This window comes from Curcuma longa, chromosome 11, assembly GCF_044706935.1.
Source record: "Curcuma longa cultivar G26 ecotype Majalengka, Jawa Barat chromosome 11, ITB_CL_G26_1.1, whole genome shotgun sequence".
NCBI classification, from domain to species: Eukaryota; Viridiplantae; Streptophyta; class Magnoliopsida; order Zingiberales; family Zingiberaceae; genus Curcuma; species Curcuma longa.
Genome location: NC_133871.1, coordinates 23,659,326 through 23,676,118, shown reverse-complemented (window position 1 = coordinate 23,676,118; position 16,793 = coordinate 23,659,326). Strand labels below are relative to the sequence as shown.

The window sequence follows — 16,793 nt, the reverse complement described above, 5'->3', positions numbered from 1 at the left end:
GGCATACAAATGATTTGCTCCGTTGCCAATGGAAGTTTGAAGAGCTTATTCAAATGGGATTTTTCCCAGTTGTCTGATGATAGTTTCCTAGATGACATTAAGACCAGCTGATTTCCTAAAGCTGAAAAAGCTAAAGATGAAACAAAATAGATGTGAACAAAAGATAAAATGTATATATATATATATATATATATATATATATATATATATATATATATATATATATATATATATATATATATTTCCAATTTGTTTCTTTGAGAGTGAAAGTTAAAGGACAAGTTCTATAGAGAATTAAATCCCTCTAGATAAGCTAAAACCCAACTCAACAATGAGCAAAAAAAAAAAAACCTTAGGCTCAATTTTCACATGTGATTGTCCTTGCAAGATCGATATTGCCTTTTCCAATAGAACCTTCATAGGAAATATATGCAAAGAAAATCTTTTCATAGGTTTTTTTTCTCTCCATTAGTAGTATTTTAATTGCATTTCCCTTCCCCATAAAAAAATCCAGCCAAATAAAGAGAGTTTCTAATATGTAATCACCGCATAAGGACAGGGACTGTGTTAATGGTGCAGAAAATATTACAATCCAACAAGGCTTTATCCTTGACTGGGCAACAAAGTAATAATCTCGACAAAGAACCAATTCAGAAAAAAAAATCAATAATAAACTTTTTAGTATGATGAGATTTTACTTTTTTTTATCAATAGACATTATATAATAAAAGGTGAGGAATACAATGGTAAAAATTAATTTTCCTTTCTCTCGTGCTATCCTCTTTCTCGTCTACCTTTTCGTTCTAATGTTGTATTTTTGATTTTCAGATGATGCCCATTTCCTCTTATGTGCTCCAATATTTTATGATGATCTGAACTCAACTATCTATGCAAAAAAATTGTACCAGAGAATCTGCAGACGAAGATAAAAATGAACCAGAACGTATTAAAAAGGTAGTTAAGATGAACTGGTTGAAACAGAAAATTCCATCCTGAGGCACTTCCACACATTGCAATTGATGGCACGAAATGCTTCAAGAACAGATGAATCACTAAAACAGAAATTTGAAAAGGTGAAGGATCAAGTCACCTGCTTAATGAAATATCATCATACATTGCTAGCTAAAAATTTGAAAATAAAATACCGGAAACAAACTTCAAAAATACTGAGATAAGAGGTCCGATGAAATCATCAAGGAAAATGAATGATCACTATAGAACAAATAAATCTACATACAACACAATCAGCATTTCACCGTGTGAAGACAAAAACCCAATACCTCTAAACAATGGTTGAGTTAGGGGGAGTGATCCCTTTCGAAAGATAGTATCTCTTCTCAGCTTCCGATAAACGTGTTTGAAATATTTGCCACTCTTTTCTACACCTTTCTCTGACCTGTAAAAGATGGCGAGGAATAGAGTGACGCGGTGTTACATGAAGCATTAGGGCACATTAGTCTGCTATGTGATCAGGGTAGTTAGCAGAAACAGGAGTCTCTTACCCCTTCCCATGGTGCTTTGCCGTTCTCAGCTTGGCCCTGTCAAACTTAGTATTAGAAGGTCAAAGGAATTCTAGAAGGCACGCAGTTGTAAAGGTCCACAAAACCATTAGCCAAAGAACCATTATATAAGATCATGCTCTTACCTGGTTCCCCAGTGAAGGAACCACCTGATGAACAATCCATTGTGCATCTACAACGCCGATTTTCTCATGGGCAGGCTACGTTTTGGAAAAGAATCACCAAAAGAAAACAAAGAGAAGAAGATGAGAAAAAAAATATATTTAACACTAGAAAGACATGACATTTCATATGTGAAGGAATCAATGTTTCTAATTTATACTTGAAAAAGGAAATTGTTCACTTTAATATCAATTGACTGCAAGAAATAAAAAGTGCTGCCACTCACATCTACACATTTTCTGAGGGCAAAATCAAGGCCCCATCCATGGACCAAGTCATTCTGCATTAGCATTACAGTTTATGGATGAGAAAGATAAGTGTATATGATACAACAAACTGAAAATGGTCAAGCACTCTTACCTGAATCATGTGCCATACACATCGCCATGCATCCCTAGAGAATACAGTTGCCATAATCTCGACAAAACTGTTTGCAGATATCCTGTTAATATATTGAGGAAGATGCAATAAATGAATGAAGGGCCAAAATAGCAAGTGCTCACGCTGCACATGGGGGCAAATGGGGGTCGGCACACCAACCAGGTCTTTCCTCTGTTTCTCTGTCATTCATCATTCAGTTAATACTTAATGGTGTGTAAAATCCATTGAACGGAAACTTTGCAATTTGTCCAGAGACGAACTTCAAAAACCTTACTTGTGGACTTCTTGGTCTCCTCTCCTTTTTGTCATTTGCCATGTTAACCCATTATTTGGCTCTAAACCAGGCTGTGATATCTCCAGCCCATGCTTCTTTACTAATTTAATATACCTATTGCATGTAAAAAAATTATTTCAAATTACAATTAAGTTTTTCAAAGGATAACTTACTAACAAATTAAGCGCTTACTCTTCGGCATTAAAATGCTCCACCCCTAGGTCTTCATCCCATATGAATATGTACTCATATGGTGCCACAATGTCAGGATGCAAAAACCTCTTGGCATACCACCTTGAATAAAGCAACAAAACCACACTAAAAACCCCAGCTTCTTAATATCCAACGTAAGGCAGCTATTCAACTAGAGATTTATGTCTCACCATTTAGTTTGCTTCCTTGTACTCACATGAATAGCCCGCTTTGACCACTCAAATTCATCCCATTCAGTTGTCCGGCCATCATAATGGAATAGTAATATTTGGAAATTTTCAGAAAACTGTAGAACACAAATCTTCCCAATAAGGCAACAGGAAGGTAAAAAAAAGATCCATAGCAAAAACTTCATATGAGAGCAAGAGACAATGCTCTTGATCTATGTTAATTGCAAATGCAAAGAGAATGGTCAGTTTGGTTTCATGTGGGACAACTTATTAGCAGGGAAATCAAAAAGGGGTGAGTAACTTTTCGATCCAAATATGGAACAAAAATATCTGAGGAAGTATTTGGAATCAGATCAAATACTAAAGCAGTTGTCTATTCGCATTGTTACAAAATGATGACCGTGTTATTATATGAATTGGCACTTGTAACATGGCCATCAATCTTTAGTGCCATGGGCAAGGAAAATTTGTCCATCTTCAACCTACCCATTTTTATTCTTTCCTGGAGCATTCACATTAATGTGACATATGGAAGTTAAATTTGAAAGAAGCCCTAATCATAAGATGATTACCAAAATTACACAGGGTCAAACCTTCATTTATGTTTCTATTACTCACTACTGTACCAAGTACTGATCATTTTCCAGTACCTAGACCACCCTTCCGTGCACGATGGAAATACAGTCCAAAGTGCCTGGAAATGAGCAGTGTTTACCTTACTGTGCAAAATATCAATGGAAACCTAAAAAATCCAGCAAACCAATTTACATTCAGAAATTGAAACCTTAATTCAGATAACTGATTTAGAAATCATCAAACAACAAGTCATTTTGCTGCCTGGGAATGCAAATGATTAAAGTAAGTGCAATTGTTGAGGACCTCCTTCTCAAGCCTAAGGTCCTGAATGATTTACTCACTTTCTTAACAGCAGCATCAATATTCTTCTTCTGATCATACCCAACTGTGAATGTCACGAGATATTTCGGCTGCATGATAAGATCCTGCACATTTTGTTTACACAACATAAAGAGTTTCTGTTGAGAGAATTTTTTTAAAAAATGATCCGGAGACAACCACCTACCTCTTCTGGATTGCCCCACAATCTGCGTAAATAAAAATCTGATTCTGGCACTAAAATCTTAGGTGGTAATCTTTCTGCACCTCTCGGATTTGAAGGAACATAAATCTGTGATAATTCAAAAGCAAGAATCAAATGCTAGCAATTCATTTAACTATTGACATGGACTTAGTTTCCCTTGACTTCTACATTGGAGGAGATTAGAATCGGGAAAAAAAGGAATTCATATTTTATCCTCAATGGAGTGTGTAAATTTAAAAACGGTCACACACAGACACACATACAAAAAGATGTATAAAAAGATATCTGCATAATTAACCCCAATTATTTATAAAATTGTCTTTTATGGTACCCTAAGTCTGCCTAACGTATGCATAAGTGGCATCTTTATAATAATAGCACAGAAAACATCCATGTTTGATAAGCTTTTGCTCATTAATCCTTCTTCTGGATGATGGGAAGAGGTATATTCTCCTGTATGAGAATTTAACTACTGCATCATTTAGTTGTGAAAAATCAGTAGCTGTATTTGTATGAGAATTTAACCCATCAGTTTTTTCCCGTGATTGTAAAAGAACAAGTATTATTCCCAGTTCATCAAGAACAATTTAAGATACATTTTTCCATCCTAATATCAAAAAGCTCATAAATTCATCAAAAAAAAAAATTTCAACTCAACCTTGCCTTACTCTTATCAACTTCATCATCAGTTGCATCCCTCATCACTTGCAATGAAATACATGATTGAAGTGTCATAGTTAATCCTAACTTGTTATTAAATTCATATGCAATGTGAAAACAAGAATTCATGGATTATTGTAATATGTTTGTTATTAAATAAACAATGTTCACTAGATATCTTGGTAATAGCTTTGCATAATTTAATTAAAATGACATAAGTTATATCACTTTATATTTGAGGATGCATTAAGAGTTACCTCCACCCTTGAGATCCATGTCGTCAAGTGAAGTCCTAAATGAGTGAACTAAAGTATTAAGAAATTTCCTAACTGAATGCCATGGAGTTTTAGGTTGGATTGGGCTTTCTCCATTGAACCAGAGTCAGATTTTCATGTTTCATCTTCCAAGGATGAGGGCACACAAGCGAGTAACAAGAGTAATACTCATCCTTTAGGATGAAGGCACACAAGAGAGTAACAAGAGTAATACTCATCCTTTAGTCCCACATAATCAAGGACCTCTTGATCATGCTTAAGTATCAAGGGATCCTCCAACTATCTTCACATCTTAAGGTCGGATTGAACTTCTACAGTTTTCACCAAAGAAACAAGCATATAAGACTTTCAAATTTTAGAAATATTGCATTATTACTATTCCAATGAGGACATTTTATTTTGATCATCGCCCTACACTTACCAATCCTTCCAAGTGTAATTCTCCTAAGAAAATAAATACTAATTATTCTAATTTCTACAATGTCTGTGCTTCGCATACACTAAGCAAACCAAATAACAGAAACATAGCCCATTTTGTATCCTTATGCATTTTTCTTGGTTACATTACCACTCATTTGTTCCTACAAAGTACAAACCATGCACAACTAAAATTCCTCAAAGAGTAAATAATTTATCCAACTTCTAGGACTAACTAAAAAACAAAAAATTACATTCACTTCCTATTTCCTTCAAACACTGTAGATAGGAAGTTTGCTCAATAGAAAGAGAAGTATAGAAAAACATTGAATCCACCAAATACAATTTGCAGTGGCCAGCTAAAGAAGAAAGTTACCTTTAAGGTATTAGTTGTATTTGATGTAGAATTCTTTTTATTTTGATTGTTAGCTGAATTCCAAGCATGGTTTAATAGAGCTTGAGTTGCCAGGCCTGAATTTCTGTCTTCAATGTAGGATATAATATTGGAAGGGAAGGTAAGCTGCAAATTTAGGCAGCAAATATTCCTTGATTCTATCCCATAGCACCAAATTTAAACAAAAACAGTAAGTGGCAAGAGAATCATTCTGTTATACCTTGGTTATGTTAACTGTGGGAAACGAAATGCCTACTAAGTATCCTACAGAAACTCCAATGATGGCTGAAACAATAAGCCTCATAGTCTCCGTTGACCTTCTAGGAAAAACACTTCAAATTAAAATAAAAATGTAAATGGTGATATTTTATTTTATATGAATCTCCAATACAAAAGTTGCACAATGCAAATAATTTAATAGCTTAGAAACCTGCAACCACCAGGAGTTCCACGTTTTGCCATGGGCTTCAACTTCTAGATCAATGAACCAAGACAATGCTTCTAACCCAAAAGTAGTTAGACATTATATGACAAGATCATTGTTGCTTGATTGAGATGCGATGATTATGTATTTGCAATTTAAATATAAAGCACAGCAGCCTGAAGAATTAAAAAAAAAATGAGACAGAAGAGCCATTTAGTTTTACACACACATTGAATCTAATATTCTAAGTAATCCAGAATTTATTGCCTTGAAAATAATTACTCAATGATTTTATGAACAAGGATTAATATTGACCTATACTGAAACAGAATTGAATTCTATCACTCTAATAACAAAGTGACGTTCAGAAAATTTTTACCAATGTTTGATGAAAATAACAAAAAAATTCAAGAAGAGAAAAGAGATAAAAGGAGAACACACCATCAGATTTTCAATGAAACAAATACTGATCAATAATTCAATGCAAAGTGTAAAAAGTAAAGCAGAACAATGAGAATATCACGAAGCCATAAGTTTCAATTATAATGGGTTGACTTACTATCCAACAAATAACAAGAATTTTAAAGTATAAATCGCATAGTGTAACATACTCTAGAACGATTGTCATGTTAAGCTTTCCCAACATTCACAAATATCACTTTGTCCTGCTTGCAAGTTAACAAGTAGAAGGGGAGTGGATTGGTCGCATATAGATCAGATCTGATACATCCCAAACAACATAAACCCTATTTTTCATGCAAAAATTTCCTCCATATTGTTTTAACTACTTAAATTATGAAAAAGGAAATCTTGTCAACGGGAGAACATCTCTATATGTATCTAAAAAATTTTAGCTGATTCACGTAAATTATCATTAAGAGAAGGGGAGAAACAGATACTTACAGGAATCTACCTTACGTTAAATTTGGCAACAAGCCGTCTTCGAAAGCAGCAAAAAAGTGAAGGATAATGGCCGTATCATAAAATGTGAGTTAAAAAAAAAATAGTAGCGAAACTAGGAAGAAGATATTTAGGTTATCGAAGGGGTCATTTTCAAAGGCAGACGACTTGGAATTCGCGTTTATCCATTTCCCCACTGTTTTATCCCTTGACTAAAGGAGGATCTACATACTTCGCCGACCACCTAAATCCAGTCGCTTCCCCACACTTCTTACCTCCCACAAAATCTCCCAACAGAATTGAAAAATCCTAGAAACAGAAAGGAAATGATTGATTGGCGAATCTCGGCAAGCAAAAAAGGGATCACCTGGAAGGAAGGAGGAAGTCGATTTGAACCCAGGGATCGATTTCACAAGTAGAAGCTGCTCGGCTTCTCTATCTCGAATCCACCGCCTCGCTAGAGAGATTGGGATCGAAAATGCAAGATCGATGGACGGCAAAGAGGGCGAACATTTCAACTTCATCGTCCTTTAACTTCCTTCCCACCATCATTCCGTTACCTACTTCCCTACCATTCATCTGATCTAATTACAGTGCACCCTCCCACTGGGGCCCGCCATTAAAGTGGGTACAACGCGAGGGTAGTAATAATAGGGATCATGACGAGTTAAGTCGGTTACTGTGTGGGCCGAATGGGAGATGGACTGGAGTTGTGTTTAAACCGAACCGGTCTAACTGGATTCTAAATCCGTGGACCGAATGGACTCGGGTCTGGATATGGACCTGGGGTCCTTTCAAATTTGACTCGATTGAACCATATGGATCGGAATGGATCGAACATGACTCAATTGGATGAACTATGGGCACAATTTTAACTCAAAGAAAATGATAAATCTCAGTTAGTCCTATTGACTATCTCTAGGGATGATTGGTTCAGCCCCATGAAAATTTTCCATCGGCCACTAGAATAAATCGGGAAGTCACGTAGCGATCAGTTCATACGCCCAACATCTTTTGATTGAGTTTCCAATACACAATTTTAATTCAAAAAAAAATGATAATCCCAGTAGTCACATCTCTGAGGGTGGTCGGCCCGGATCTCTTATCCGGACACAATTTTAATTCAAGCAAGCATGTGAGGTTATTTAAATGCTCTTAACAAAATTTATTTTATTATTAATACATAAATAATTTAGATTGTAATTTAAAAGAATAAAATAAATACTTTAATTTTAGAAAGGAATATTTTAACAGCAATATATGAATCTCTTAACATTATAAATTTTATTGGACATTTAGAAGGCAATTATACGTTAAATATTTCTCTTATTTTCGCCGTATGCTGCAGCGCAGGATTCTGATCGCCGCGAAACCCACCGGCTCTTTCAATTTCGCAAGCACTTCGCTGCCACTTCCCAACGACCTCCCTCCTCCGCCCCGACGCCTCGCTTCCCTCCTCCCCCTCTCGGCCTTCCTGCCTTCTCCTCACCCCCCGCTTCGCTCGCCGACGGACGACGCTACCACCGCCTTCGTCCACCTGCTCAAGGCATCCTCCAGAACCATCAAGTCCGTCCTCGAAGCCCAGAGCCTCCATTCCGTGGCACTCAAGGCAGCTTTCGGCTACGACGATCGGGTTCGTCTCGGCCTTCTGAATCTCTACGCCAAATGCGGCTTTTTGGATACCGCCCGCAAGTTGTTCGACGAAATGCGAAATAGAGATGTACTCTCGTGGACTATTCTTATCTCCGGCTACTCTCGTGTTGGGAAATTTGAAGAAGGGATCAAAGTTTTCGCCGAGATGCTTGCCGATGGAGTTTCGCCAAACTGCGTTACCCTGTCTAGTGTTCTGAAGTGCAGTGTAGGCTTCGGCGATCTCCGAAAGGGAAAAAACGTACATGGATGGGCTTTGAGGAACGGGATTGAGTTTGATGTCGTTTTGCAGAACTCCATTCTTGATTTATATGCAAAATGTGGCACCTTGGCTTGCACGAAAAATGTTTTCCGATTGATGAGCGAGAAGGATGTTATATCGTGGAATATTATGATCAGTACCTACCTACAAGATGGAGATGTTGAAAGAGCAATGGAGTTATTTATGCATTCACCCAATCAAGATGTTTCGAGTTGGAACACAATCATTAATGGGCAAATGGAGCATGGTTTTGGTGTGAGGGCCCTTCAGATTCTCCATAATATGGTGGAGAAAGGACCTTCTTTTGATCACTTTACTTTCACCACAGCTTTAGTGTTAGCCAATAGATTAACCATGCTGAATTTAGGAAAAGAGCTTCATTGTCGAATACTCAGAGTTGGGTATGATGACAATGCATTTATTAGAGCTGCACTTTTAGATATGTATGCCAAATGTGGTGATGTTGAAGCTTTGTCATTCTTTTTTAATGACACATCAAAATTTGTGGTCGGATCAGTAGCTGAAAGCATTTCCTGGAGTGTCAGGGTTGCTGGTTATGTCAAAAACGGCATGCATGAAGAGGCTTTCAAGCTTCTATGTAAGATGTTTCAGCAAGGGGTGAAGGTTGACCAATTTTCTCTAACTACTATTGCTGCAGCATGTTCTGATGCTAGGATTCTTGAGCAAGGGAAGCAGGTGCATTGCTGTGTTGAAAAGTTAGGTTATGGGTACGATGTATTTCTTGCATCTGCGATTACTGATATGTATGCTAAGTGTGGTAATTTGGAAGATTCTCGTAAAGTTTTTGATAGCTTTCTCAATCGGAATGTTGTATTATGGAGTTCACTCATAGGTGCTTATGCTTCATATGGTCAAGCAGGTGAGGCTATTCAACTTTTTGAGAAAATGTTAGAGGAGAAATTCATTCCAAATGAAATAAGCTTTATTCATGTATTAACAGCTTGTGCTCATGAAGGATTAGTTGAAAAGGGCTGGGATTACTTTAAGTCAATGCAACAAGAACATGGAGTAGTCCCGTGTATTGAGCACTTCGCATGTATGGTTGATCTCCTTGGTCGATCTGGTTTCCTTCAAGAGGCAGTATACTTCATACATGAAAATAGCATCAGCAATCACCCAGTTGTCTTGAAAGCATTGCTATCTGCTTGTCAAATTCACAACAACATAACCTTGGGGATGTGGGTTTCTGAGCAACTACTTCAGCTTGAACCATGTGATCATGAACATTATGTTCTTCTATCAAATATGTATGCTTCAGAAAAAAAGTGGGAGGATGCTTCAAAGGTGAGAACTATTATGCATAAAAGAGGAATAAAAAAACTTCCAGGGCAATCGTGGATTTAAATGAGGAATAAGGTGCCCACTTGTAAATTATATATTGGAAAGCAATTCAGATATACTCTGTTTTGGACAAGTTTGTTCTTTATGTCATTCAGGAACAACAAAATGATGGATTTTGAATGTTTACACTAGGAAGTTTGCTCACTCAGATCATGCATGTTCCTTTTGGATCTATTGCAGCATTTATGAGATAGAGATGCATACAGATGTGGTATATGTTTGAAACGTGTTAATCTGGAGATTAGGACAACGAAGTTCAAAGAATAGAGCAATCTGTGGATTTTGTTTACTGAAGTTGAGATCACACATTGTCTGCCCTGCACAACCAGCATATTGAAGTACATAAAAAGTCAAATATCAAGCAAGTTCTTAGGTTTTTGGCCTTGCAACCATACTCAAATTCTAACCGAGTTACCATTCGCAATAAATTCTAGCTGTTCCATACGTGCTCACTTGCCATAGTGCAAAAACATCTGCAACAAAGTCACTACGCAATCAAGTGACTTAAGAACATAATGATTTCCTATTGCTCTATGAGTCGTTAGCAATTTGGTCATGAGAGCACACATGTGATTTATAAACTCATGCATTGATCTGGTTTTATATGAACACCATATTGAGCAGCATAGCAATTGAATTACTTTATGACCTCCAAGGTGCTATAAAGAGATGGGTTGCATGAGCGACATAATCAAACCAGATAGACAGCAGGTAGTAATTCCTCACATGAGCAGTTAGTATAAGTTTTGTATCAGTGGTTGTTTAATTATTCAATTAAAGTTAAAATGAGAAGTGCCGTAGCATGTACCGTAGCAGTTGTACTATATCTCATACATGTTGCATTTCTTGTGAATCTTCGTAGTTCCTCACTTTGTTGTTCTTATCAACATTTAATGAAATCACTCACAATAGGACATCTAAGATTTGGGAACTTCTAGTCTACTTCAAATGGGTACAATAGGACACTGGATTCTCCCACAGATGTCTATTAGGGACAAAATTTCTTTTGGCAATAACCTTCTACTATTTGCCCTAGAATATATCACAGTCAATGGATGCAAATCACAATTTATGTATCTTCTCTTCTCAGTATGCTTAAATACTTGAAAAGAACTGAAGAACTCTATGTTCTTAAATAGAGTTCTTCACGTTTATGTATCCACTCTATGTTCAATTTGATGGCCTCAGCTGGAGCATGAGCAGCAGTAAGGTTGGTGTTTGATAGGTAGAATGGAATGGAATGAAATGAAACGAGTATTTGGATGAACAGCTTTATTCTATCTTTTCAAATAGAATACTGATTAATTTGTTCTTATTTGAAGATAAAATATATGATAAATTTTGTTAGTTGTAATTAATTTTACTGTTATTTTTGTTATTATCATTATTGTTTTTATTTCTGAGGTGCAAAATGAACTCAGTTTTTCCTCCTGCATTTCACATAGATTCTTGAGACACTCAAGAAGAGGGCTACAGCTTTAGCTTTTGAAAATTGGTCATCAGTTGGCTTGAATTTGTCATTATTAAACTCTTCAGAGCTTCAAGGGGTGGATAACATTTTGAAACAATGAGACTGGATTTAAGTAATGGACAAAGACAGATACCTATTTGAGAGTAATGGATTGGACTGGTATAATTGATATATTTGATCCAAATCCAAAATTGAATTGAATTAAATTTGAAAAACCTAAGTTTTATCATCTTTTAAAAAATAATAAAATGCTTAGCTAAATAATAATAATAATAATAAAATGCTCTTTAATTTTTTTCTATTTCCTTTTATCAATATTTGATTATTTTTTTCTTAAAAAAATAAACATCCCCCGCACCTCACCGAGGTCACCGCCCCTCTTACCTACACGTGTTCTTATCCTTCCGACCTCGCTCGTGCCCCACGCTTTCACGTGCGTACCTCGTGCCATCCGCATTCCGGCCATGCCCCGTATTGTGGCGACAAATATGCCGCCACGTGGCACCTAAATTGAGTGATATCATTTTGTAAATTATCCGAAACAAACGAAGGTACCGGAATTACACCGAGCAGAAAAGGCATCTCCACCGAATATTCGCACTGTCCAATTCGCAGAACAGTGGGACTGGCGGGCAGATTTGACCACGTAGCTATATGGCAACCCGATTATTTGCTCCGCCCATTTTAACTCACACAATCAAACCTACCCGTCTATTTATTTGACCAAAGTCACGGTTCACTGGTGGGTCCCATTGAGTTACCCACTCACCTACGCTTCCGTCTCGATAAATAACGTCCGCACCTTTCTCCCTGCTGCCCCCCTCTCTTTCTCCGACCGCTGCGAGCGAAATATGGCATTCCAGATCCGGACGAAGCGAGTCGCCGCCGCCGCGCTACATGGCGGCACTTCCGACGCTCGGCACGTGGCCGGATACGACTCCAGCGGCAGCGACCACGGAGCCACCACGTGCCTCTCCGGGCTCGTCCAAGCCTTCCTTGAGACCGCTGACTCCGACGAGGAAGCCGCCGCCAGCCGCGGAGGCGGACCCGAGCACGAAGGGAGCGGGGAGGATGAGGACGCCGATTGCGGCATCCTGGAGACTGTCCGCGAGCTGATGTTCCCGCCGCCTGAGAAGGATATTTTCCGCGCTCGCCTTGCCGCTGACGTTTACAAGGCGGCGGAGAGCCTCTCTTGGCTGAAAAGTACCGCCCCTGCCTTACGGAGGGCTACGATGATGCGGCTTAGGGCTACGGGCTACAATGCCGGCATCTGCAAGGCGAAGTGGGACGCCGCGGGAGGGATCTTAGCCGGATGCTACGAGTACATCGACGTAGTACTGGCGCCGGCGGGAGACGAAACGAGGGAAATGCGGAAGGGGAGGAGGTACATCGTGGACTTAGACTTCGCGGCGGAGTTCGAGGTGGCGAGGGCGACAGAGGCGTACCGAAGTGTGGTGGCCGCACTGCCGCCTGTGGCTGTGGCGGCGGATGAGGCGATGCGGAGGGTGGTTCGGGAGGTGTCGGACGCGGCGCGGAGGTCGCTGCGAGCGAGGGGCCTGCACGTGCCCCCGTGGCGGAAGAGCCGCTACATGCTCGCCAAGTGGCTGGGGCCCTACCGACGGATAACCAACCCAGTAACCTCCGCCTCCCTCGCCGACGCGGTTGCTCGCGGCGATGGCGAAGTCAAGTGCCGCTCCGTCGGGTTCCCGACGGCGCCTCCCCTGGCGGTCCTCGCCGCTCGCACTCGTTGACGCCGGCGCGGGATTTGATACGCGGCGATCGACTAAGTGGATATGACGTGGGCCATGCTGGAGCCCACTTTCTTCATTTTTCTACGTGGATGAATATAATTTACAGGATAAGATCGAGTAATTTAACTTTTAAAAAAATTGTTTTTTGGAAAGTAAAGCATTGGACAAGAAGACGAGGCCGAGTGAGACAGCACGAGGCAGTAAAGACCTGGCATCTGAACACAACGTCACCATCACTCATCTGGTAAGTGCGGGGCTCATCTGCACAGGTCGATCACAGCCGCCCACTTGGCGTGAAATACGAGTGTCTAGAAGAACAGGTAGAGACAGGAAGGGGGTGAGTATTCGGTTAAAATCGAATCGAACTGAACAAATCGAAAATCGAATAAATCAATTTTTTTCAAACCAATCAAACCAACCGAATTTCTCAATAAAAATCGAACAAACTGAACCGATATTTTATCGGTTAATTCAATTTTCGACCGAATTAATCGAATTTTTTTAAATATTATAAAAAATTTACTAATAAATTAGAGATTTATATATTTATTTACTTAAAATTTATAAATTATTTTTTAATTTAATTAATTCAGTTTATTCGATTTAACCGAATAAGAAAATTTAAAATCGAAACCGAATCGAATTAACCGAATTAATCGATTTTTTAAAAAAAATAATCGAATTTTTGAAATAACTGAACCGAATTAAAAATTCGATTCAATTTAATTGATTTATTTGATTTAATTAAATTTTTACTCACCCTAGTCAGGAAAGAACATCCTTTGGCACATATGCTATGTCTTTAACGAAGGTCAACTAAATGCGGCGACGGTCACTAAACCAAATTATTTAAAGATAAAATGAAGATCAGATAAGATGACATTGAAAGATCTTGGGGGGCAGAGAAGAAGACAGCTGTAGTTCTTATCCAATTTTATGTTTGGCCCTTGGAAGATCACGAAGCCAACAAAACCTAACACATAGTAGGATTAAAGAACTCAGTGACAAATACATATGATATTGAAAAGGAATGTCATCCATTCATGTGCTCCTGAACCTTCTACCATCTGCTTATCATGTTCATGAATAACTTTGCTCAAAAATATTAACATAAAAATAGTCAACTTGAACCAGTTGCATAAAATAGTTGTCTAGATGCATCATATGAAGCCCTTGGCTGATTGCTGCTTCTTGTACCAAAGAAGAATTACTTTGGCAAATTATGGATAACCTTACTGCAGATCACAAATATTAGTGTTGTATCAGGCAGCCATCCTTATAAATGAAGATAAAAAAAGGCAATATCTTAGTTTGCTGTGCAATCATTATGCTTCAGTACTTTCTTTTGAAACCTATGGCCTTTCCGCTGATCATCAATCCAACTCAAGCCGGGAAGTTTGTTGAATTGTCTACCCCTTATCATTCCTCTAACTCTTGCAGCTTCTTCCCATTGTCCTCTCTCAGCATATATGCTAGATAGAAGTACATAGTTTCCGGTATTTTCAGGTTCCAACTTAAAAAGATCTTTTGCAACCTTTTCTGCAATCTCAATATTGGCATATGTCCTACAGGCGGCAAGCAATGCACCAAGAGACCCTGGATGAGGTCCCATTGGCATACTCAGAATCATGTCATGAGCTTCTTTAAGCCTCCCTGCCCGTCCGAGCATGTCTACGACACAGCCATAGTGGTCACCCCTGCGTTCCATGCCATAGTCCCGAACCATGCTTTCCCAGTATTCCAATCCTTGATCCACAAGCCCCGCATGGCTGCATGCACTCAGCACGCCTACAAACGTGATTGGATCTGGCTTGATAGCTTCTTGTTGCATTCTCTTGAAAATCTCAAGTGCCTGTAATTCGTGTCCATGGGTTGCAAGCCCATTGATAAGTGCAGTGTACGAGTATGCATCAGGGAAAGGAATCTCCTTGAAGATGCGGAGTGCTTTCTCAACATTGCCACACTTGGCGTACATGTCCACAAGTGCAGTAAGGACACGTTCATTCCTCTCAATCCTCTTCTGATTAACATAGGACCCAATCCAGTTTGCTAGCTCCGCACTCCCCAATTGTGCCGCGGCAGAAATGACACCAACCATGGTGACTGCATCTGGTTCGATCCGCCTCCATTCCAACTCACGGAACAGTGCAAGAGACTCAGTTGGCATTCCGCATTGGGAGTATCCCGTAATCATGGCGGCCCAGGTGATCAGGGTCTTCTCAGGCATTCTGTCGAACAGTTGTCTGGCCTGAATAACCTCACCAGCTTTGCAGTACCCAACGATCAAAACGGTCCAAGAGATAACATTGCGAACGGGCATCCGATCAAATATACCCTTAGCTGAGGCCAACTCACCTGCATTGGCGTAACCGACGATCATCGCATTCCAGGATATAACATTGCGATGGGGCATGGCGTCGAACAGGCGCTGGGCGGCTGGCATGTCAGCCCCCATGCGAGCGTGGGCGCCGAGGATCGCATTGAATGAGACAATGTCCTTGAGGGGCATATCAAGGAAGGCGGCGCGAGCGCTAGGGAGAGAGCTGCATTTGCCGTACATGTCAACGAGGGCGTTGGCGACAGGGAGGACGGACAGGAGGCCGGAGCGGATAGCACGGGAGTGAATCTCGGCGCCGAGGGCGAGTGAAGGAGCGGCAGAGGCGCAGTTGAGGAGGAAGGGGAGGGTGAAGCGACCGGCAGTGAGGGAGGCGCGAATCATGAGGAAGTAGAGGCGGAAGGCGGCGAGCGGAGCAGAGGAGAGCGGGGACTTGGAAAGGAATCGGATGGCATCGTTGAATAGGCGGACAAGGGAATCGGAAGCGACGTCCGGGAAGGAGCGGAGGAGGTGGCAGTGAATTTGGTTGAGCTGCAGGAGGGGAATCGGGGTCGTGGATCTGAGGATAGAGGCCAGGCGGCCGACATCGGTGCCGGAGGTGGTGCCGGCGGCGGCGAGAGACACTGGATTTTGGATCGGCGAGCATAAGTCGGCAGCCGCCACCTTGAAGATCGAAGTATGAGTGATCGAGGCGAAAGGTAGCGGGAAGAACGACGGAGGAGATTCGGCGAACGACAACTGGGGAAACAGACGCACGATTCCTTCGCGGCCTCAATCTCTCTAATTTTATTTTATTTTAATTTATTTTTACACAAAGACCTTTTAAACAATTTGATCAGTGCTTAATAATTCCAATTCTATTTAAAATTAATTTAAAAACTATAAAAGTCATAAACAAAGAATAAATCATATTATTAATTATTTTCTATATATAAATCGACATCGTATATCAGGTTGTTTACCAGCTTACCTACCAAAGGTTTTTTATTTATTTTTATGTCTTAGAGCAATTGCAATGGATGTGGCGACACCCACGTCACTTTGGTGGTCGACCAGTGGTCGATCACATGGTA

General features: G+C 39.8%; 4 protein-coding genes across 8 annotated transcripts; 2 read left to right on the top strand and 2 right to left on the bottom strand.

The window, feature by feature from the left end:
• Window positions 1-667: 667 nt before the first annotated feature.
• Window positions 668-7,403, bottom strand: LOC141837555 (uncharacterized). Of its 5 annotated transcripts, XM_074724932.1 has the most exons (16): window positions 7,257-7,403; window positions 5,996-6,165; window positions 5,786-5,897; window positions 5,548-5,691; window positions 3,802-3,906; window positions 3,638-3,721; window positions 2,721-2,836; window positions 2,530-2,631; window positions 2,338-2,451; window positions 2,186-2,242; window positions 2,043-2,109; window positions 1,909-1,962; window positions 1,646-1,720; window positions 1,503-1,538; window positions 1,281-1,396; window positions 668-913 (listed from the first exon to the last, which is right to left on the bottom strand). In XM_074724932.1, the coding sequence occupies exons 2-15, from the start codon at window positions 6,025-6,027 to the stop codon at window positions 1,283-1,285; spliced, it is 1,212 nt and encodes a 403-aa protein (XP_074581033.1). In that variant the 5' UTR covers window positions 6,028-6,165; window positions 7,257-7,403; the 3' UTR covers window positions 668-913; window positions 1,281-1,282. The 5 variants fall into 5 exon arrangements, with proteins under 5 accessions (XP_074581033.1, XP_074581031.1, XP_074581034.1 ...); XM_074724930.1 differs by lacking the exon at window positions 668-913 and having other exon boundaries at window positions 1,185-1,396; XM_074724933.1 differs by lacking the exon at window positions 668-913 and having other exon boundaries at window positions 1,185-1,396; window positions 5,786-5,885.
• Window positions 7,404-8,228: 825 nt separating this feature from the next.
• On the top strand, window positions 8,229-11,225 carry LOC141837554 (pentatricopeptide repeat-containing protein At4g13650-like). Its single transcript, XM_074724929.1, has 2 exons — window positions 8,229-10,874; window positions 11,076-11,225. Exon 1 carries the CDS (start codon window positions 8,229-8,231, stop codon window positions 10,164-10,166), a length of 1,938 nt encoding a protein of 645 aa, XP_074581030.1. The 3' UTR covers window positions 10,167-10,874; window positions 11,076-11,225.
• Window positions 11,226-12,465: 1,240 nt separating this feature from the next.
• Window positions 12,466-13,496, top strand: LOC141840738 (uncharacterized). Its single transcript, XM_074728801.1, has one exon. It carries the CDS (start codon window positions 12,486-12,488, stop codon window positions 13,383-13,385), a length of 900 nt encoding a protein of 299 aa, XP_074584902.1. The 5' UTR covers window positions 12,466-12,485; the 3' UTR covers window positions 13,386-13,496.
• Window positions 13,497-14,333: 837 nt separating this feature from the next.
• Window positions 14,334-16,458, bottom strand: LOC141840979 (pentatricopeptide repeat-containing protein At1g11290, chloroplastic-like). The gene has a single exon (XM_074729096.1). It carries the CDS (start codon window positions 16,102-16,104, stop codon window positions 14,692-14,694), a length of 1,413 nt encoding a protein of 470 aa, XP_074585197.1. The 5' UTR covers window positions 16,105-16,458; the 3' UTR covers window positions 14,334-14,691.
• Between the last annotated feature and the right edge of the window lie 335 nt (window positions 16,459-16,793).